The 23,431-nt window shown below is 36.9% G+C and overlaps 1 protein-coding gene and 1 long non-coding RNA gene across 6 annotated transcripts in view; one reads left to right on the top strand and one right to left on the bottom strand.

The window, feature by feature from the left end:
• Positions 1–1,346: 1,346 nt before the first annotated feature.
• On the top strand, positions 1,347–23,013 carry LOC141547091 (uncharacterized). Of its 4 annotated transcripts, none has more exons than XR_012483507.1 (7): positions 1,347–1,786; positions 2,709–2,839; positions 3,642–3,754; positions 5,922–6,035; positions 10,169–10,284; positions 12,790–12,862; positions 21,385–23,013. It is a non-coding gene; the product is annotated as an uncharacterized LOC141547091 (long non-coding RNA). The 4 variants fall into 4 exon arrangements; XR_012483506.1 differs by having other exon boundaries at positions 2,274–2,839; XR_012483505.1 differs by lacking the exon at positions 2,709–2,839 and adding an exon at positions 2,274–2,560 and having other exon boundaries at positions 21,385–23,010.
• The window catches only part of GALNTL6 (polypeptide N-acetylgalactosaminyltransferase like 6), a 1,464,604-nt gene continuing 1,444,909 nt past the window's right edge, over positions 3,737–23,431 (bottom strand). For both annotated transcript variants that reach the window (XM_074275446.1, XM_074275447.1), the window contains one exon: positions 3,737–7,917. In XM_074275446.1, coding sequence (XP_074131547.1) covers positions 7,750–7,917 — 168 coding nt within the window. In that variant the 3' untranslated portion in view covers positions 3,737–7,749. The remainder of the gene's footprint in view (positions 7,918–23,431) is intronic.

Raw genomic sequence — 23,431 nt, 5'->3', positions numbered from 1 at the left:
TTTTATGTAGTGTGCTTTGAAAAAGAGGATGTGATTAAACAGGTGTTTATTAATGTGCCCACATGGTATAATGGATAGAGAGCTGACTTTGAAGTTGGCAGCTCCTGGGATTTAAGTCTCACATTCCTGGCTCTAGGCAAATTATTTAACCACATAGTACTCTGGGTAACCCTTTAAGACTAATTGCACAGAGAGTACCAACCTGCTTTAATAAAGGAGTTTTCCTCCCCTGAAGTTTCCTATACTGAAGAAGTCCTAGCTCTAGTCCTTTTAGAGTGAGTGAATCACAAAGTTTTAGAGCTGGAAGATAATTTAGTTCAATCTTCTTAATTTATAGATCAGAAAACTGAGGCCCAAAGAGATCAATTGCTAAAGGTTATGTAGCTAGTAAATGGCTGATATGGGACCAGAGCGTATTTTTCTGAATTGTAGCTATGGGATCCCTTAACAGTCACTCACATGCCATTATAAAGTAATCTATGTACTGTGAATCTGGTTCAAGTGATGGTGTTGGCTAAAGAGAGATCTTGGAGGTAAAAAGAATGACCCCGGTTCTGTCCCTTGCTATTTGACCTTCTTTATCACTTGTCATACTAGTTCCTTAGTTTCCTTATCTATCAAATATAAATAATGACCTTTCACTTACCTACCCCATATGGGAGAATAAAAGTGATAGATATAAAAATGTTCTGAAAATTTCAGAGCTTTTAAAAAATTTATTAATTTGTCTATTAATGAATATATTAATTTATTAGTTTCAGACCTTTTACAAATATTAATTTGTTTATTAATGAATATAACCACTAAAATGTGGTTTTTACTGAGAGGCTGGTTATTTGCTTTGTCTACTCTGAGCCTTGTGGCTAAAACTTTTAGAGAGTCTTAGATGAGTTAAAGGGACCTTAGAAACCATCTAGTCTTTTTTCTTTAGGCTCAATTTCCTTCAAAATTCAAACTATTCAATTTTGTTCTCTTCAAATAAAAGCTATTACAGGAAGAACTGAACTAGAAGAAATAGATTTAATGTAGTAAAAGAGACAGTTCAGATATTTAAAAAAATTTTTGATCAAGAAGGATTTTTTTTTTAACCAGAAAATGGAATTTGTAGAGATCAAAGGATCACAAAGATGGATTTAGAACTGAAAGAGATCTTAGACTTTAAGACCCAAAGAGCCAGTCATTTTAGATAATTACCAGGCAGATAATGGGCCATTTTTTTGGTTAATTGGGCTTGGCTAGTTCTGTTGGCAGGAAGGGAGCTGGACATGATGCCTTTTTGAACACCATAGAAACATTACACGTCAGAAGCATTTTTCCTTTTTCTAGAGGCAGGGGATGAGGAGAGGGGATAAATAAGGTAGCAGGCAGATGGGCTCATACCGCTGCAGGCTAGAGTAAGTCACCAGCAACAATGAGACCCCAGAACACAACCAAGCCTCTGGGCCTCCAGCAGGGCCCCTCTGCTGAGCTGGACATGTGTGGAGAACAGATCTCCACAGGATGCACAAACAGCCTTTGTGTGGGGAGCACTTTTCCAGGCAGGAGAGATGAATTGTTTGATGGATTCTCAGTGTTAAACAACATGGCACATCTCTGGATGGTTGGGAGATAACACTGGCAGCCTGGCTATGGTATGGGGGGAAGAGCTCAGGGAAGCAAAGGCCAACTTTGAGACCAGCAAGCTGAATCACAAATAGCTCAGTGCCTGTGGCCATAAACCCAAGATTTTTTCTTACAGGCATGCAAGGGATGCTCAGAGACAGCCCAGGGTGATGTCCCTGCCAAGGTAAGAAGCTTATGACTTCACCCTAATGGCCTCCTGGGGATGGATGAGTGTTCTCTGTGTCAGACTGTTAGGATGACCTTAATTCTTAGTACCTTAGCCAAGCAGTAATCGGGATCAGAGGCAATGCTTATCCTAAAGAAAAGATTGTCATGTAATAGCCTATAGCACTTGAAATGTGTATCAGAGAAACAAGGGGCTTTCTGGGTCCAGAACTAGCAGTTTTTAATCCTGGGATACAAAATGTGCTCCACAAAACGTGGGGAGGTGGTAGTAACTCTGGGAAATGAGGAGACCCTGGTTGATAGATTCTTTAAGGGTATTAATTAATTACCTTAAGATATTAAGGGATGAAGGGTAGATGGCAGGGTGTCTGCTAGGCTCTGGATTGTGGCTACTTCCCTTTCTAGCTGATAATAACTAACTTTTTTGTTTCTATGCTGTTGAAAGACTGAACATGCTATCAGTTCTCCCCTCTAAATTTTGGCAGCCTGGATCAAAGTCCTGGTTGCATCACCAAAATTACGTCTGTGAAACTGGCCCGCTGTACCTGTATCATTCAATTTTACATAAATGCCCCTCTTTTGTCATGGCTTGCACTGGGAATGTTATGGAACAGCACAAATATCCCTTCTTGGAAGGAGAAAGTATGACCTGTGAGAAAGAGGCGGCTCAGACAGAATCGGGGAAATTATTAAAATGTGACTTTGCCTCCTGGCCGGGTGAACCAAGGCAAGTCACCTAACCCATAATGCCCCAAGCAAAGCTTTGGTACAGGTTTGTATTGATGGAGTTTCCTCATTATGAAATCTGGTCTTTTTCCCACCCAAAATTGCTTTGTTTTTCTTTTCTCCTCTAGATATGCTTGCTTTATTATTGTATTATTATATTCTGCATTATTGTATTTTCTGTACATCTGTTATAGGATTATAGCATTGTTTCTGGTTGGAACCTTAAAGGCCATTTGATTCTACCTATTCACTGTATAGGCCATGAAATGGAGGCCCAGAGATTGTGATTTTTCCATTATAGATACACAATATGTTAACAGTGGAGGTAGGATTTAACTCTATGTCCTTTAACTTGGAATTTGTTTTTCCCATTTTACTTTGTTCCCTCTGAGGTTTTATTTTGTTATCTATTATTGTTGGCAAAATTTTGAAATATAATTGCTCATTTGATTATAGTCAGATGCCCAGAGAGTTTCTTCCATCACCTAAAGCAAGGTGAAAAATCATTCTTCATTACCCAATTTTGTTTATATCCTGAGGTTCTTAGAATGATCCAGTGCCAACCTAAATTCGGGTATTGGAGTTGAGCTTATAATTGTTAATTTTTTAAGCATCACATAAATAGAAATTCATTCACAGGCTTTTAGCTGGATTTGAATCATGTGTAATCTCTTCATTATTTCAATACTCAAAGCCCAATGAGTGGTGTTAAGTACCTAGGTTAGCAACCCCAAGCTTGCATTCCCCACTGAGACCTCAGATTAATAGATATATATGAAAATGAATATGTAGTCAGATTATTGTTATCGATTACATGGCAGGGCCAGTGAAACCAGATAGCATTTGACCTTGGCATTCATGCTGTCTAACAAATAAATATTTTTTAAAAAGACCAGTTCACTATTTCTCTCTTCCTTGTCCAGTTCAGATTCTTTTATGGAAGTATATAACAAAATTTAATTAATCCAGAAGATGAACATTTGAAATAGCATTTTAACTCCTTTAAAAACATTCTTTAAATTGATATTTTTCATCTCATTTAAAATTTTTTCATTATGCTAATAGGATAGCTCACTGTCTTATTTTCCTAATTTTAAATTACACCTTTTTTTTTTTTTTTTTTAAAGAAAGAAAACCCTGGGAGCAGCTAGGTGGCGCAGTGGATAGAGCATCAGCTCTGAAGTCAGGAGGACCTAAGTTCAAATCTGGTCTCAGACACTTCCTGGCTGTGTGATCCTGGGTAAGTCACTTAACCCCAATTGCCTCAGCAAAAAAAGGAAGGAAGGAAGGAAGGAAGGAAGGAAGGAAGGAAGGAAGGAAGGAAGGAAGGAAGGAAGGAAGGAAGGAAGGAAGGAAGGAAGGAAGGAAGGAAGGAAGGAAGGAAGGAAGGAAGGAAGGAAGCAGGGATAGAAAGGGAAAGAAGGAAGGAAGGAAACCCTTTCCAGATAATCTTTTGAATTATTTCACAAGAAGAAATACATGTGAAATATTTAAGTTAACTGAAAGGCAGGATAGTATAATGTAGAGAGAACTAGACTGAGTGTCAAGAAGACCTGGGTTCAAATTCTGCCTTTTATATGGACTTGGTTTCATGCCCTTGGTCAAGTCACAGACATTAAGACTATAAATTATAGCTGAATTGAAGATATTCAGTGGGGGAAGGAGTTTTCAAAATTCTATATTTGACTCTTTCATTTCCCAAAACACATTTATAATTTTCAGTAACAATAGTGGATGTTCAATGAGTACAGAGATTGTTCTATTGTGGTTTTATAAATTTCATTGTTACTCTGACCATTTCTTCTGAGTGTTAGATCTTTTTAAGGAGACCTATTTTTTTCTCTACTTCTTTTCATCATTCTTTTTTTTACCCTTTACAGATTTTTCCCTCCATCTGAATGTTTCCTATTTGCCAATATGGTGAGGTAGCTTATTAAGTCTGATTTGGCAGCTTGACATTATTAAGATTGGCTTTCTGGTTTTATAACTCCATTTTACCTCTGTTCAGAATCCCCTTAATCATAGATAACCTTTAGTCAGTCTAGTTATTGCAATATCTCTTCAGCAGAAGAATGAGTTTCTCTAAGACTAAAATGGTAGGCCAGTCCATCTTTGTGCACCCAAACACACCTGCTTTTCCAAAGAAGGTTGTGGAAAGTTTCACATAGAAATATCCAAAAAGAGCATTTCAAACTGGGGTCTTCCATTGTATTAGAACCTAGGGAGGACCCTTCAGCCTCAATATAAAAAATAATACCCAACGATTTAATGACATAATGTGAATTTTTATGGGACTCATCTAACTCTACAGCCAGATTGCTCTTTGAACACTGTGATAAATCTTCACTCACTCTCTGGAATTGTTCAACACACAGGTTAATTTCCCACTATTGATTTTTCTCTGCTATGCATCTTGAATGCTTCAAGATGTCTTGACCTACACAAAATCTCTTGGTGACTGTCAGTTTAAGAAAAGCTCTTCACAAGCGTACTTGAAAATTCAGTAAAGAAAACTAAATGAATCAGCCCCCATTCTTAGGCAGGACAGTTTAACTAGACATTGTAGTTAGCTGTCAAAGATGGAGGAAATCATCCAAATTTATGAGCTGTTTTGTGCATTAATTAACATTCCAAAAGTGAATGCTGATGCTATGTGAAAATGTAATCAGAGCATGAAAGAAAGTATTCACATTGGTCTTTCTAGTGAGGGAAGAAGGGGGAGAGAGAAAGAGGGAGAGGCAGAAGGGAAGAGGGAGAAAGAGAGAAAGAGAGAACAGCCAGTGGGAAAAATACTGCTTCTGTAGTCAGCTCTGGGTTCAAATTTCCCTTTTGGTGCTTATTATATGTATCATCTTTGTCAAATCAGTTATTCTCTTAGGCTTTCATTTCCTTATTCAAATCTATTATTCCTGACTGTATATATTATGAAACTGTGAAGTCATGATGCATAAAGGAAGCAGCATGGACTGATTATCAAGTTAGAAGCTAGGATTTTGGTTCTGATTCTGTCATTAACTGTGACTTTAGAATATTGGATTTGAGACAAAAGACCCCCCCCCCCATTAAAAAAAATGATGAGAGAATGGACTTCATTTCCTTACTAATAAAATAAATGGGATGAGTGGGATATTACATGCCTCCAGTTCTTAATGCTGACTTCTTATTAAAGAACCTCTGTGTATCCTTGAGCAAGCTATGTAGCCTCTTTCAGATTCATTTTCTGCATTTATAAAATGAGGGGTCTGGAGGAGGCAAAGAATGAAATCTCTTCCAGTTTTAAATCTATGATTATATGAATTTTGGGCAAATCACTTAATATCTCCAATCTCAGTTTTAGAGTCAGTAATGAATGGGGATTGGCCCAAAGAATCTCTCCGATAACTTGTAACTCAGATTTTCTGTTTCAGGATCCAGGATGATATATTAATTGTATGAGAGCTGAAACAGAGATGAAATGGTCTTACCATCTGCCTGGAAAGACTGAGAAATGCACCGTGTGTACAATTCTGTCATGTGAAAAGGTACTTTAATGTTTATTTTTCCCTAGTGCCAACAAAAATGACCTCCCCTTTGAAATACTATGCCATTAGCAGAAGGTAGTGTCAGAATTCTGTTATTAATAGAAATTTCCACTACGTAGTCCCAAATGTAATGAACACAAACAAAATAACTCCTCTACTAAGCTCCTAGTATTGTGCAAACTGAACTTTTGGGAACCCAGTTATTTTAGTTAATGACCAAGAGCCAGGCCTTATTTAAGCATCTCCTCATGGATACTAAAGAACTTATACCATATAAATCTTACTCCATTTCCTGCCTTAGTAAATGTTATGATTGAATAAGAATCAAACAATTCAAGTCTCTAAAGGGAATGGAATGGTAAATATAGACTTCCTGAGGAAATCCTTCTCCAAAGTGCCATATTGTTTTGCATCTCCTGTGACATTTCTCTCTGGCCTTGTGTTTGATGATGATGAATTTGAAAGTTAGCTGAGTTAAGTGATATATAATTTCATGACAGATTCTAGTTTCTCTAAAGGTTAAAAATGACAAGAGAATGGTCTTCATTTCCTCAATTGTAAAATTAGTGGGCTGGGTGGGGTTCTCAATGCTGGAAAGACTGAGGCTTGAGTTTGGGAGTTTTTAGCTGAAGTGAATTAATCACGTGTCCATATTGCTTCTGGCACCAATATGGTGGGTCCCTGGGAGGGGGGGACTGCTAGTCTCCAAAAACAGAGCAGATTAAAACTTCTCTTCCAAGTAGGATTGGGGCCTATGTACTTTCAGTCTGGGTGAGATAGTAAGTCTCAAAAAGTAAAATGAAATGAGGGAATTAGCCTAAATGGTCTCTGAAGTCCCTTTTAGATATTAGATCTAATATTTTAAGAAGTTCTAAAATTAATTACTTCTAGACAGGATCAATTAGTCTAGCTAACTTCGAAGAGGCTCATCATTAGGTTGGTTTCAGGAAGACTAATTTTTTTTGGCCATAGCCACTCTACTATTCACCTTTAGAAGAGACTTTTGAGCTGTGTTGGGAAGATGGAGTCTGCACACCAATGGAATGATAGTTCCTGAAAGAATGGACATTAAAAAAGTCCAAATTCTATGTCCTTGAACCCTGCCCTCCCCTGCCATTTTAGCGACAAACAGATAGCAGTACTCTAAAGTCAGCTGCAGCAGTCTAAGGGTTAAACCTGCTTAACCCATTTTTATTAAGAGAATGGCACCAAAAGTATAGTTTGTCCACTTGTGGGGATAGCCTACGGTCCCTGAAGTGGGGCTAGTTCTAAACCTGTGGTAGCTTCAGGTTTTCCATAGCAGTCATGCACTCATTTTTTCCCCCTCCCTTACCCACCCCGCCCCCAATTAATAGCATCCATTCATAGCTACTCACTACTGCAGGATTTGACCTGAGAAATGCTAGGATTTTGTTTCACTTTATTAACTCAGAAGTTGTTTTGAAAAGTCCTTAATAAAGTTTGCCCTTGACCAGCAAGGGAAATGCCAGTCTGTAGTTCTCCGAAGCAGCTGGTGAGGTTCTCAGCCAAGTTGTTCAGATGCAGGAAGTCCATGGTGGCAGCTTACTGGGCTCTGCCATGGCATCTCCTTAATCCTTTAAACAGGCTTCCTGGATCTAGGAAATTTAATTCCTGACTCCTTCGACCCAGATGCCGCTGGCCGAAATTTCATTTGCAATCTGCGTGTCATTGTCCCCTTTGTCCTCCTTTCTTTCTAGGAGCTGATGTTGCTGTTCACTTTTTCTAAAATAGTCATGTTAATGTGTTCAAAAATCCACTGCTGAGTCTCCGAGAGAGGGTCACATCTGTTCATGAAAATCTTTTTCTCTGATGGGTTGCAATCAATGCAGCTGTTGCTCACTGGATGGAATAAAGTTTTGTCCTAGAGACACCAGAAAAAAAAAAAAAAAGAAAAAAGAAACTGAAATAAGTAACGGCAGGTATCTAGAATCTGGAATTCTTTCATCAAGTAGTATTAGAGAACACAATTGGGCAGATTTTGTTTCCTCTGTGTATCTTAGTTTTCAGAATGTGACTAGTATTAAATTATGAAACAAACCTGAAGCTGAAGGCCTGAGTTTTTAAAAGGATTTCCTTTTAGGTCATTTTTGGGAACCTCTCAGAAGGGTCATAGATGTGGAACTTAGAGGGGGGACCTTAGAAGTCATGCAAAAGCAAGGAGGCTCAGAGATTAAGTGACAAAGCTGAGATTGGTAGACAGGTCCTGGGGCTCCAAATTCAGGGCCTTTGTCAATCTACACTCCCAGGAGTCTGGAGGATTATTCATAGTTAATCCACACTCACATAGCCAGAGAAGATACCATTTATTTCCCAGATAAAATGCAACAAGGGTTTTTAATGCATGTTAAGGCTTTGAGGTGGAAGGTTTCAGTAGTTCTACTAGGAAGGTGAATTCTGAGATAAGAGCAGATCTGACAGATGTAAGCTCCTTGAGTGAAAGTCTAATTAGGGAACAACTCTGTTATCTTGAATTGGCTCTAATTGTTTTCTTTTTAAAATTTCATTGTGTAAATAAGGGAAAGGAAGCTGGTATTTAAAGGAAAAGACTTCCTCTTGATTAAATAAGATAATAAAGCTTGTTCTAAGTGTTAAAACCCTAGATGTAAATGTCAGCTATTAGAGACCTGGCAGAAATAGGACTTTTCTGTGGAACCAGAGCCACAGTGGAGCTTAGTGAGTAAAGGGCTGGCTTTTCAGGAAGACCTGGTTTTAAATATCCTTTAGGACGTAGACTGGATGTTTGACTTTGAGCAACTCCCCAAACTATGGAAGATCTGCATCCAATGGAGGTCTCCCCTTCTCAGACTGATTCTTTTGCCTCTATTTTTACCAACCCTTTAATTATCAAATTATTAAGTAATTATCATTACTTCATAAAAGCTGAGATCTGGGGAAGACCTAGCTGATAAAGGCCAAAGTCTCCCATAGGTCTGAAATGCCTCTGGAGGAGAGAATGAGCTCTGCTTTACTCAAATTCAGTTCACTTGCACATCACGACATTACCCTCTCAAGTCAAGAATGAAAGACAAATAACAATAATCCAATGAAAGACTTCAATTCTACAAATTATAAGCCTAGACCCCCCCCCCCAAAAAAAAAACCCAAAACCAAAACAAAAAACCAACTGTACTTTTACTACAAAGTGCTGACATAAAGAAAACCCAAACTTGTGAGTAACCTCAAGTATGGGATATTTAAAAATGAATAGTTTATGTTTCTTTAGCACTTTATAGATATTATCTCATTTGATCTTCACAACAACCCTGGGAGTAGCTGCTAGTAAGAGTTCCATTTTACAATTGGGGAAACTGAGGTTAATTGTCCTGTCTAAGGTCATATTTGAACTTAGGTCCAGTGTTCCAAATACTTTGCCATCAAATTGCCTTTTTATAAAATACAAAGTACTTTCCTCCATCCCAATCCTAGAGCAGTAGTGGTCAAATTCAAATAGAATGGAGGCCACTAAAAGATAAAGTAAGGATCCCTGCGGGTGGCATAGTAAGCTTAGAAAACCATGTATTTACATTATGCATGTTCTATTGTGTTTCTATTTGTTTTGTTAAATATTACCCAATATAATCTGGTTTGGACTGCTTACGTGTTTGACACCTCTGCCAGAGAGTATTATGACTTGCCTTTTGCAAGTGAAGAAAGAGGCTGAGATTCTAGGACTTCTGAAACCTTAGTCCAGTGCTTCCCTCCTTACCTTACAAGGGTATGTGTGTGTTTGAGAAATATTGGCTATTTCCTTTGACCATACGTAGAACTTGACTCCTGTTAGGTCCTTTCCCCTCCTGAGATAGAGAACTTTTCAGGTACACCTTTCCAGGTGGTTGGCCATTTTCAAGAACTGATCAACATTTGATACTACTTCATCCAATCTTTTTTTGTGGTCAGTGTTTGAAGGAAACAAGGAACAAACAAGAGCTTAGGGAAGGGAAATACAAAGGCATATTATTCTTTCCTACTCTATTTAAAGTGCAAATGGATCTAGGGTTTCTTGAATTGTTTCATTTATGGGGTGCAAAGCTCCAAACACTGAATTCTGGTCTGACCAAATTTTCTGACTTTTCTCTTTACCTTTTCGCCTTCTACCTGGGCATGGTTCAAAGGCATTCTGCCAGAGGGAAGAAAAGAAAGTAGCTAATTTAAAGAGGGAGAAAAAGATTATGGCCTCTATCCACATCAGAGATCCTCTTCTTCTAGATCACAGATCCCTTTTATATAGGTAAGTCCTTGGGCAGTGGTTTTATTTCCTGTTTTTTCCTTCTGATTCTGGCTGGGGTTCTAATATGATTTTTCTTTTCTCTACAATTTGAGCCCTAGGATATATAGGGTATCTTTTATGATACTGAGTTGGAGATAAAGGCCTTATTTCTAAAATCTTAAATTGATTAGAATAAGGACTATTCCCCAAATGAAAAGTGCTCTTAAAGTATGAACAGGTACTTCTCAAGAGAAGAAATCCAGGCTACCTATAGTCATACACACACATAAGCTTAATAATTGGAGAAATGCAAATTAAAGCAATTCTGAGGTTCTATCACTTATCAGATTAGCAAAGATGATAAATATTGGAGAGACTGGAGGGGGGGAAATATATATTGATGGGCCAATAAATGCATATAACCATCCTGAAAAGCAATTTAGAATTATACAGAAATGCAAGGAATGCCTTTTTATCCAGCCACACCATTGCTGGGTCTATATACCCAAAAGAGATAAGAGAAAAAGAAGGTCCTAATATGCAAGGATATTCATGCAGTTCCTTTTGTGGTGGCCAAAACCCGCTTATAAACTACCTGCTTGCCTATCAACTAGGGAAATGTGAATAGATATATGAATATAATAGAATCTTAATATTACTATTCTGTAATAAATGAGGAAATAGATAATTTTAAAGATTCATGGGAAGACTTGTATGCAAAAATGCAATGTGAAGTAAGTAGATACATGAGAGCAATTTGTACAATAATAACATTGTAAAGACAAATGACTTTGAAAGCTGTAAGAGCTATGGTCAACAAAATGTTCCTCTGTCATTCCATAGGAATGACAGAGAGGTGATGGATTTCATTTTGTTTTACTATTTGATCTTCCTTCCTTCCTTCCTTCCTTCCTTCCTTCCTTCCTTCCTTCCTTCCTTCCTTCCTTCCTTCCTTCCTTCCTTCCTTCCTTCCTTCCTTCCTTCCTTCCTTCCTTCCTTCCTTCCTTCCTTCCTTCTTTCCTTCCTTCCTTCCTTTCATTCTTTCTTTCTTTTTTGTATTGGGTTGAGGAGAGAGTAGAAGAAAGAGGAAATAGATTTCTGTTCAATAAAAAATGACAATCTTGATCAATTATCTTCATTTTACAGCTGAGGAAGCAGAGACCACTGTTCCACAAGTAGAGCCAAATCTTGTGTGAAACTCCAAGCTTTAGCCCTTTCTTTAACTGTTAGAGTCCTAATAATTTAACTTGTTCGATTAGGAAAGATTAATGATAATTTAACATTTACTGTTCCTTCTGCCACCCATTCTGTACTTCCTTAACAGAGACAGGAGCCTTATTAGCACAATGAACACTGAAAATAAAATGAGAATAGGAAAAATCTATATTGAGACAACTAGATGGCACAAAAATAGAGTGCTTATCCAGGAGCTAGGAATACATGGATTCAAATCTTACCCCAGACACTTAAAAACTGTGTGATCTTGGGCAAGTCACATAACCTATCTCACTAATTGTTTTCTCATCTTTATGATGGGGATCAGAAGAGGACCAAAAGGGGCCTATGACTAGAGTAGAAAAAGCACCGAGAAGTTCCTAAAGTAGCACAGTAATGCGTGCCACTGGACGGCTCTCTTGCCCATTCTTTAGTTCTGGTTAGAGATCCAAGGTGGAGATCCAAGTATGGGTCCTCAGTGTGTATCTCTGATCTTGGGAGCACAGTGGATGCGAGGTTCAAGCCTTCAGCCCAGAAAACTACAGTGTAATAATGTCAGGGTTTTACTGAAGACCATTTGACAAATCTTTTGTAAAAGTACTTTACAAATCTTAAAGCATTAATTTGACTGCTAGCTAATATTATTATTACTATATTTCTAAACTATTATCCACCTCCTGTTCCTTCCCATGGACATTTTCTGAGAAATACACCTCATCTTTTTAGTAAGGATTATTTATTGTTAAATAATTATACCAGTTTGGGGTTCAATTTGCTTTGCTATAAAATAGTGGGATTAAATTGGACGATACCTAAAGTTCATTACAGTTCTGACATTCTCAGATTTTACAAAGATTTTACCCAAAGCGAGTGAATGACAAAAACAGATGACAACATGTCAAATTAAAGATGGCCAGGCACCTTGGGTAGGCAGAGACAGATGAAGGCGGCCCTCATTACAGAGCTTGCTCTTCATCCTCACCATCTGAGCACATAGCTGAGTCTCTAGGGTGATGACCAAGACATGCATCATTAGCCTTCACCAAGGCAAACATTTTTTACTTCTGACCTTGAGGTTTGCAAAGTACATCTTTATGTTTGCTACTCAGCTGATTGTTTTGATTACCAAGTGTCTTTGCTCCAGACTGTATCCTTCTGGGAATAAATCAGGGGATCAAGTAATTGTCCTTTGATTAGGGCCTCTGCTTATACGCCTATCTTCTCACCTCCGTGTTTTTATATACATTTGTCACAATGGTGATACCTGTCATTGATGAGACTGAATATATTTTTTCCTTCCTTTTGGTACAGGGTTCTGGGCACTCTGACAACTTTGCCATCCCATAACAAAGGGAGAAGGGAGACATTATTTCTATGCCTTAAAGTAAGTTGATCTGCAATCAGTCCTCTGGGAATTTATTTGATATACTACCCTATGCTCAAAAGGCAACATATTAAGCTGTATCTTTTCCTTCTGAAATGGCAAAAGAATTTTCTTCCACTCCTCCTTCCCCTCAAGCCAAACTGGCTGCCAGGTGACTGAGCCAGAGCTCTGGGAATAGAGAATCCAAAAGCCTTAGATATTTGGTCAGAACTACCTTTTTCACCTTATAAATCATGTAAGGATTTATCAAACACTTAACCTTGACTCCAGGTGCCGGCTAATCAAAAGATGGAGGGACAGATGTGATTTGGATGGTAATTTTTCAAGTAATTTCTTCCTATTTGGAGTGGAGGTCCCTTGAGTGAAGCCCATAATCTAGAGTAACATTTGCATGGCCTTTTCTGTGGCATTTCCAGCTATTATATATCTAAAAAGATAAGCCCTTCTACAAAGCCAAATCAATTTCCTTAGCTATGAAATGAGGCAGTTGGTTGACATTACCTCTAAGGATACTTCCAACTCTAATTCTATGATTCTATAAGAATGCACTCCCTAAAAGGAAAATACCATTCCAAATTCAGAGTTCCTAGGACAAAACACTGCAAATAGCCAGAAAGAAAAAGTTGAAGTACTAAAGACTTACATGATCACAAAAGATATTGCAGAAGGCAAAGAATCTCAGTTTACAACCAAGGATAATTTATCCTGCAAAAATGAGTGTAATCCCATGAGGACAAAATGTAATTTTAACAAAATAGAAGATTTCCAAGAATTCTGGATGAAAATACCAGAGATGCTGTGTGACCCTGGGCATCTCAACCCCAATTGCCTCATCGAAAAAAAAAAAAAGAAAGAAAGAAAAAGAAAATACCAAAGACAGCAAAAATTTTAAAAAAGGCAAACATGAATAAACAATAATGAAGGATTGAACAAAGTTAACTATTTACATTCTTATATAAAGATATATATTATATAAATATAATATATTATGTATTATATAAATATAACAATATATTTAGTTTTTTAAAATTCTTATCATTAGGGAGCAAAGAGGGAATCTAATTAGAGAATTTGGGAGTGATTTTATTATGTTTTAATAATCTTAAAAAGAGAATGGAAGGAGGAAAGAAAATACCTTGAGAGTAAGAGTGAGGAAGAATGTAGAAAATCCTCTCACATAAATTGGATGTGCAAGTATAAAACAAGGTATGGGTAGTAAAAGGGGAATGTAACATTTGAGTCTTACTCTTATCTGAATTAGCCAAAGGAGGAAAAAATAGACACTACGCTGTTGGGTAAAGAAATTCATTTTACCCAATAGGGAAAGGACTTAAGTTAAAGATAGGGTGAGGAAAAAGAGAAGGAAATACATAAGTGAATATGATGAAGGAAAATACACAGTATTCATAATTGAATGTGAATGAGATAAATTCACCTATAAAATGAAAGACAATAACAGAATGGATTCAATAGATTGTTTGCTTAAAAGAAACATACTTGAAACAGAAAAGTATAGAGTTAAAGAAAGCAGAATCAATTATACTTCAGTTGAAGTAAAATAAAAAGAAAAAGAGGCAATTGTAGCAATAATGATTTTAGACAAAACAGCAGAAAGAAACCTGATGAAAAGAGAATCAGGGAAACTGCAGAGAAAACTTTATCCTCCCCCCCCCCCAAAGCAATTGGGGTTAAGTGACTTGCCCAGGGTCACACAGCTAGGAAATGCTAAATGTCTGAGATCAGCTTTGAACTCAGGTCCTCCTGACTCAGCTCTGGTATTCTATCCACCTAGCTGCGCCTGAAAACTATATCTTATTAAAAAATATCAGGGACAGTTAGATGGTACAAAGGATAGTGTCCAGTGGCTCTAAAATCAGGAGGATTTGAGTTCAAATCTAGATTCAGATACTTGAAACTTACTAGTTGTGTAACTATTCTTTAATCCAATTCAAGCCAAATTGAGGAGTGTTATGGGTTGTGTGTTTGACACCTCTGACTAGGATGAGCAGTTCAAAATCTATAATTCCAAATTATTTTTCTACTTAAATGCTCAGGATTCAGTTATAAGTGGTGTGAGCCAGTGAATTGGATTTGTATCTCATCTCAAGAGTACATTGCACAACTCAAGTAAAGACATCACGATGGAGTGCCATGTTTAAGGAACAGAAAGGCCAATTTGTGTTGGGGAACACAACTGAAGAGTGTATGAAAGAAAATAATGTATAATAAGGTTGAACTGCCAAATGGGGCAGACCTAAATGCTCATCCCTGCTGTCCTTTTTTAAAGTCCAATTTTGACAAACGCACAGAAATGGAATTTAGAAAAGACAGGCATGAAGAACATCAAGAAAGCAGGTTGACTGCCCCTTTATATTGTATGAAAGAATAAAGTGTCAAATAAACCTGAAAAGATAGAAACATCTGTATTTCTGGAATTCCATTTGGCCTATTGGGGCTTTAGTTTACCAACTGTAAAACAAGGGTAAATCGTACCCCCTTTTCATTATACAGTTAATTTGGGGATGGAGAGAATGAGGTAAATGGGCTAAGGAAGATAAATATGTACAGGGCAGCATTGTGTAGTACTTTGGAAGGTGAAGCCTTGGGTTGGAATCCTGACTATTCCTGATTTATCTGGGATAAACCTTTTCCTTGCAGTTGCTGTAAGGTTTGTAAAAATGCTTTAGAACACATGTAGAGCTTTTATTACATACATGCTAGGTATCAGCCACTACTAAGTGCTTTGGATACCTTGTATAAGGAAGCAAGACAGTCCCTGTCCTTAAGAAGCTTAAATTCTAATTGGAGAAGACACTGTAGCAGTGGGAGCTAAAAAAAAGTGTGTGTGTGTAGATATTATTTGTTGAGGGAATTCTGGTTCCAGGTAATACAAAGCAGTTGCTCACTTATCAGAACCTATATTCAAAAAGGAAAAATCCATGGTTCTAGGTGGAAGGGAAGAAAGGAAAAATTAAATTATTTCATTTATCTTCAAAATAGTTATGTGAGATCAATACTATGGCTATCTAGTATTAATATTGTTTTTAAGGTTAAGAGACTAAGACTAACAAGGTGAAGCAAGGCTTGGAGGAAGGATTGGGAACTTGTTTCTTTCTATTTTGATCTTCTACATGTATCCCATGGCTATAGGTCTCACAGTGGCCCTTGGATCTCTCATTAGCACCAAGGTTTTATAGTTCCCCAAGTGGACCCAGTACCTCGGATCTCTTTTGAAGAACATTGAAACAAGGATAAGGATTTGGAGATGAGAGAACATTCGAGGAAAATGGACTAGGATCTTGACTGCTACATGTTTCCTATGGGACATTATGTAAATAAATCATTTAACTTCCTTGAGTTCTCACCTGTAAAATAAGAGAGTTGCCCTTGCTGATCTCTGAAGTCTCTTAGAACTCTGGATCACCTAATCACAAGCATTTATATCTAACCCAAATATTACAAATATGGAAACTGAGGCCCAATGAGGTTAAGTGGCTTGCTTGATGTCATATAAATAATACAGGTGTACACTACTGGAGTACAGAGTCAGTAGGTAGATAAAAATCTATAAACCACTTTGCTATGATTCTCAGGGCCTTTTCTATTTAACTAAGCAAAACACCTTGGATAGTAAACTAATTCAGTCTAATTGGCAATTAAGAGTAGTGGGTAAAATGGAAAACTGGTAGGCTAACTCCAACTCATGTAAAACAAACTTTTGATTAGAAAATGAAGTAGTCTCATTTATAAAGCATTATGTAATCCCCTTCCCCCCTTCTTTTTCCGGTTTTAGTCTATGATTTCCTTGGTGTAGAGCAAGGCTTGGCCAACTGTGACTAAGTATGAAGCAAGGATCAAATTGCCGGGGGGCTAATTTTTTTTTTCATTTTAAAATACAATAAAACTTTATTTTAAAATGTAAAAAAAAATAATTCTTAGCTCATAGGCTATAAAAACAGGCAGCTGTGAATTAATTTGTCCCCTGGCATCTTCCTCCTTTAATTCTTCTCAAGAACTCCTCTATTATTTACAGTCCAAGATTGTTGACATGTGGAGAGAGATGCCTCGAGAGGACAAGAAATTTGTGGACTGTCATATAGCTAGCATTTGTTGAAGGGAGGGCTTCTATCCTGATTATAAGCCTTATGACTTTTTTTTTTTTCTATAGGACTGCTCACTATGCTATAAACCTCTACAAATATATATAGTTGTTACTAAAAGTCTGAGACAGGAATCATTCCTTCTTAGATTAGAGGGGAGGAAACTTAACTTCCATATCTATATCCATCTTGACTAATGCACTCTCTCACACAAGCATTTATCATGCTGTATCTCCACATAATTGGGCCATCCATCCATTTTTTAACTGTTTGTCTACATTCAAACTAGAGAGTAAGTTTGTGGTTCAGAACCATGGCCCTGTGGGTGTTCAATAAAAGGTAATTGAATTATACTGACTTCTTCGCAGCATGCTTTACTCATTCTTGGTGCTCAATCAATACTAAATAAGAAAGATTTAAAGCAATGGCGGTGTGGTGATATGTCTGAGATCTTTATGGTTGCTAGTCTTTGGAGCAGGACAGTGAGAAGCTCTTCAGGGCACGATTGTACATGCCTTTACGTGACTGAGAAGTCACCATGATCACTAGGAAAAATACTTTTTTGGAAATTAAAAGGTCAGATAGGAAAATACCAGATATTCCATCCATTTAACTTTCAATTATTTCATTGCTGCCAAATCACTCCAATATTGAAGATTTTATCAGCTCTTCGGATGCTATTTTTGAGATTTTCCTAGGGGTGTACTCTTGGAAAGCCATTTAATAATATAAAACATCATTTTAACCTTTCCCCTTGATTTTTGTGGCTTTGCCCTTGCAATAGACCTTTGGGAATACAAGGGCACTTTACATATAAAAATGACAACCTTCTTGATGTGTGCTGGTTCATTAAAAGAGATCTGTAAGTGGAAATCGGCAAAAATCTTGAAGACTCTTGAGTCTGGCTCTATGATTTAATCAGACCTCTAGCTAGGGTCAGGAAATTGGGGCTTTGCTTAAGGTCATCAAAATTTAGGAGGCACTAATAACACTTACAATTCTTTCAACAATTGAGATTAGCAATTTGTTAGGAAGCTATTGGATGGTTTGTTTCTTTTGCCTGAACCACTGAATGGATGAGGATGCCTTTTTAGGCAGTCTTTCCTTTCACTCGACATTTGCAGTATCCAATATATTTCCCACGGAGTCTTGAGTCCCAGGTCTCTCCTCCACAAATGAACTAGTTTTCAAAATTGCTTTGAGGTTCTGTTTTGGGTTGCTTTTTCTTTGGGGATATTTTGTGTAGTTTATTCCAGAAGCTTAAAAATGTTGTAGTTATAGCTCTGGGTCCCATCAACCGATCATTGAGATACTATGACTAAAGAGTTCTGGTATCTGTGGAAAATCCAACTGTATGGACTTTAAGCTCTAGTTCTAGAATCCCTATCATCTCTGGGAAGCTCAGCATGAATAGGTAAAGTTCTTTATAAGGGAGAATTAAAAAAAAAACCACAAGATTTCTAATCTTTTTCAGTGACTAACAACTCTGTTGTTGAACCTATGGATCAATTAAAAAAAAAAGGTGGTGACAGAATGAAGTCCTGTCATCATAAAAGTCCCTGTTGGTCTGCTTTTTCAACTTCAGCAGCTTTCTATTATGCTTAAGATCATAGATTTGTGGCCAAAAGACATCTTACTAGTCATCTTGTCCTGCTTTTTCAGTTTATAAATTAGGGAAAAGAAGCTTTGTTTTGGGTTAAGTGACTTGCTCAAGGTCACACAGCTTCTAAATGCCAGTCAAATCTTCAACTTCAAATCTATTCGGTCTCTCCTCAGAATAAAGGAAATTTTAGCTCAAGAGCTAGGATCATCTAATCCAGACTTTTGACTTTAAAGCTAAGAAAACTGAGACTAAGGAAGTCCATTAGCTTGTACAAGGTTGCACAGGTTATAACATTTCAGAGATGAAGCTTTGAACTCGAGAGGCAGCATTCCTTCCACTTTACCACACTGCCTCCCATTAAAGAGGGTCCCTGAGGTAGGCAAAATTAGACAGTGTAGAATGGAGGCGTTACTTCTTTGAGTCAGCAAAATTCTTCAGTGTCACAGAACCACATTAAAGTATAATTGGGAAATGTTGGGGAAAAAATAAAATCCAATATAGATCATGTTAATTTTTGGTTTTCTAAGTCAATATGCTGTAGGCAGAAATCCGATACCATTTGAGTTTGATATCATGGGTCCAAAGCAGGGAGTACCAAGGTACAGCCAAAAGGGTTCTATATAGTTTTGAGCAAAGAATGTTTTTTATATATTTTAATACAACAGGGTACTTTATTTTAAAATGTAATAAACATGCAAGGGTCATGCAAAATTAAGTGGGATCCCTAGACTCCAGTTTGCTGACACTGGTCCAGAACAAATTAGATGTACTTGGGGTATTATAAAAACTTTCCATGAGATAATGATTCTCATCACAATCATATTAATTATACTGATATGTCATCATATAATATTACATATTAACACAATTAACTACTACTACTACTAATTATTATTATTATTATTACTTGACTATGCCAGAGAACTTTAGTTTGAAACCTTTACCACATATACCTTTGACATTTTAACTCTCTAGGCCTCAGTTTCCTTATGTGTAAAATGAGAAAATTGTCAGTGATGGCCTCTAAGATCCCTCTGGAACCTCCAAGATTCCATTTTGAAACCTATGTACTTATGATTCTATCTTTCCAATCGCCATGGAAATAATACTCTTTAAATGTATTTCAATAATAAAAATCTTGGATGATGACTAATAGGCCAATACCTTTAAGAAAAGTTTTAAGACAAATATTATAGCAAAACTATTTCTTTTAGTTCTATTTCATTTACTTTTAGAGATCCCCAAAAGACCCAAAGAAGGAAAGATTTTTAAATGTGAATCCCAGCAGACAATTTAAACTCCCTAACTCTGTATGCCCACATATTTGTTTGTCTCATCCATTTCTAAGTGCCTGTAAACTCCTCCATGAAAATTGCAGCATTTTCTTGGTATAATGGTGCACACTGTCATTTGTGATATAAATGGATTTTGATGGTACTGGTAAGAACCTTTTTTCCTGGGGACTAACACAAGGTCTCCTGCACATAAGATCACTTATTACTCAGGTGGCTGGCTGATATACCGGGAAATTTAGCGTATTATCATTTTTTAAAATGCCATCTAATTTTACTACTACCCAGGTTACCGAATGTTAAATAGTAAGTACATTTGACACATTCAGTTACTTACTACTATACAATTTGCCTAAAAAACCTACCCTATTTTTGCAATGCTATAAAGCTATTTTTCCCTGTATAAGGGACTGATGTCATTTCTTTCATTACCTCTTTTCAGTTATCTAATTAGGTGGTTATATAGAACACACAAATATATGGTACTTGCACTCATATGTATTTTCCAGGTAAAGATCTTAGGGAAACAGGGCTAATGTGCAAACCCCCTCCACTTTCACTACTCACTTCTCTGATGGGATGGCACTAAGTAGTTTTTGTGGTCCCTTTAAGCTCTGTGATCTTATTTCAGGGGAGGATTAGGACTCAGGCACAAGTGAAAGCCCTATGAGCAATGCTGGTGAGTTTAGGTGTCTTTTCTTCCTTGACAGGGACAGCTATTTTTAAACTCAAGGGAACTGACTGTAGTTCCAGCTGCTGTTTAGACACATAGCTGAAACATTCCTAGCAGCTTGGATAAATCAGAGAATTGTAGCAAACTAAGTGAACCCTTTATTTTCCCCTTGTCGTTAAATGGGAAGGTCTTCTATCAGGAATTTGTGAAGGGGATAATGAGACACCAAAATATAGAGACAAAGTAGTAGGTCCCATATGCCCAAGGGAAGAGATAGTCTGAATTCAAGGTTTAAGATTAATAATAAGTTTTTAAAAATGCTCCAAGGAAGTCCAAAACTAAGTTAATAAAAGTTGTATTATTATTTGAACTCATGAAAGTGCTTTTAAAATCAATTTTATTGCTTTTTGATTTTACTGCTAATTCAATGAAGCACTGTTTTCATTTATTTTGAATTTGCTGTTTGCAGTACATTAAAAAAATCTTTATTTTCTCAGTCCCTAAGGAAAGTTTTTTTTTCCTCAGTTAACTTCTAGCTGCCAATTTGGAAAGTATTAATTTCTATATCTAGGCTGGAGTACCATCAAGGAAAGGGATGAGCAGAAAAGGAGGTTATTTGGTATCTGACTGAGATGAAGACAAGAGAAATCGCTTTGGGTGGCCCCATTAATGTTAAAAGATCTAGAGAAAGGCTTCTAACACATTGGAGGGTCTGTAGCAAGACTTGGACAAAAATCACATATAATGAAAAGATTACATTGGTTGTGGTTTGTGCTGTAAGAGATTATCTCTATCAGCAATTTCAAAGATCCACTCAACTGTATAAGACTGAAGTCTCTATGTGTCATAATTAGGTTGGAAGACAGCATCTCAGTCAAAGACTAACTCTGGCCCAGTAAATGAAGTGGCTGAAAATCAGGGACATGATGCATGATGGGGAAAAGGCCCAGAAGAGATGAAGTCTTCATTAGAAGGTATCAGCAGCATTAAAGCAACAAATTACCCTTCTCTGTGTAAGCATGAAATGCATGTATTTCCTATTTATATGCCTCTCTATTTGGCCACACGTGTCCAAACATTATAATGGAAGATTGAATCCTAGGTGCGTGGGGGAAGAGTTTGCTATTACTTTTTTACTTTTTAAAAGACTTTTGTCTTTAACTGAAAATCTTTTGGCTGACTCTTGCAAATGAACACAGCAGAAAAGGCTCATAGGGAATGATTTGTAGATGATTCTGATCCATAAAGCATTTTGAATCTGGTGGAGGGCCATTGGGAAAGATGCTTCTAGTGCTATGTTATATATGAATTCCAAGTAAGTGTTTGCTAGGCAATACAGTATCTGAAATGCTATAGTTTCCATTTATCAAGAAAGTCATACTGATCTGTATCTGGCCACTGGAGCTAGATAACTGAAGGGGAGAGTAAGGCAAGTGACCTTGCACAGCCCTCCCTCACTTAAATCCAATTCACTTGCATATCATGACATCTCCCTAATGTCATGATTCTCTTCGAGAACAATTTTCTATTCTTGTAAAAAATCCCCAAAACAAAACATTTTTTTCTAATGGATGTGGCTCTTTTCAACAATGAGGTAATCCAGGCCAGTTCCAACGGTCTTGTGATGGAGAGAACCATCTGCACCCAGAGAGAGGACTGTGAAACTGAGGGTGGATTGCAACATAGTATTTTAACCATTACTGTTTTTTAAAAATCATTTAAAATTTTTTTGATCTGATTTTTCTTGTGCAGAATGATAATTGTGGAAATATGTTTAGAAGAATTGCACATGTTTAACATATATTGGGTTACTTGCTGTCTAGGGGAGGAGGGAGGGAAAAATTTGGAACACAAGGTTTTTCAAGAGTGAATGTTGAAAATTATCCATGCATATGTTTTGAAAATAAAAATCCTTAATAATAAAAATGTTAAAACTAATTTTAGCCTATACTACAAGTAACTACAAAACAATGTTGTTTATTGGAATTAAATTGATTCATTGAACCCTGGCTGTGACATTCAGATAATATTAAGGGACTGTTAGACATGTTCTGCAATGGGATTAAACCTGATACAAATGAAATATGTAGCAATAAAAACGTAATAATATAAACAATAAATATATTTATATATTGTATGTGCAAATCTAATATGTAAATATATAATGAGATAATAATAAAAGCAATATTCAATCTTCAAGCTACATGGAATGAAAAACTTTCAAAATATCTAGACCTAGAGGAAGAAATCAAAGCCACGTGGGAGCAAAAAAGGTATATGTCATCCTTGCTTTCTTGTCTGCTACTGAATTTGTCTCTAAGGTACTTTCAATGTATAAACAAGATGAGCTTGTATCTCCAAACTATCATCTAATTATAAAAATAAACAAACAAAAAAACCTTGTCATTTTATCCACCTGCACAATAAATCATGAAACTCTGCTTCCTGGATTTGTCACTTTTGTCACATAATCTCAACTGGGTCAATCTTTTTTTACACTTCCCTAATTAACTCACTATTGCATTCTCCCCAGTAGTTCTTTCAAATCTTTCATCCCTTCTCAGATCTCCTGTAGATCCCCTTCTCTACCCTCTTAGCTGAAAGCCTTTTCCCATTTTGCTGAAAATACTCATTGAGGCCATTCACTAAGTGCTTCTTCTTTTTTCCTCAACTCTCATTCCCCAGATGCCTTCTGTCCCCATTTCTTCCTTTACCTGTCTCATATGAAGAGGTGATCCTTTTCCTCCCCAATGCAAATATCTCTACACGCACAAATTATTCCACTCCATCCTGTATCCTCCAGCAGAGTGCCCTATTCTCATTCATCTTCAATGTCTGTCTATTGGATGCTTCCCTACTGCCTATGAATATATTCAACTCCCACTCTCAAAAAATCCTTAT

This window comes from Sminthopsis crassicaudata, chromosome 6 (assembly GCF_048593235.1).
Source record: "Sminthopsis crassicaudata isolate SCR6 chromosome 6, ASM4859323v1, whole genome shotgun sequence".
NCBI lineage: Eukaryota > Metazoa > Chordata > Mammalia > Dasyuromorphia > Dasyuridae > Sminthopsis > Sminthopsis crassicaudata.
The sequence above is the reverse complement of the archived record's forward strand: the minus strand, read 5'-3'. Positions and strand labels throughout refer to the sequence as shown.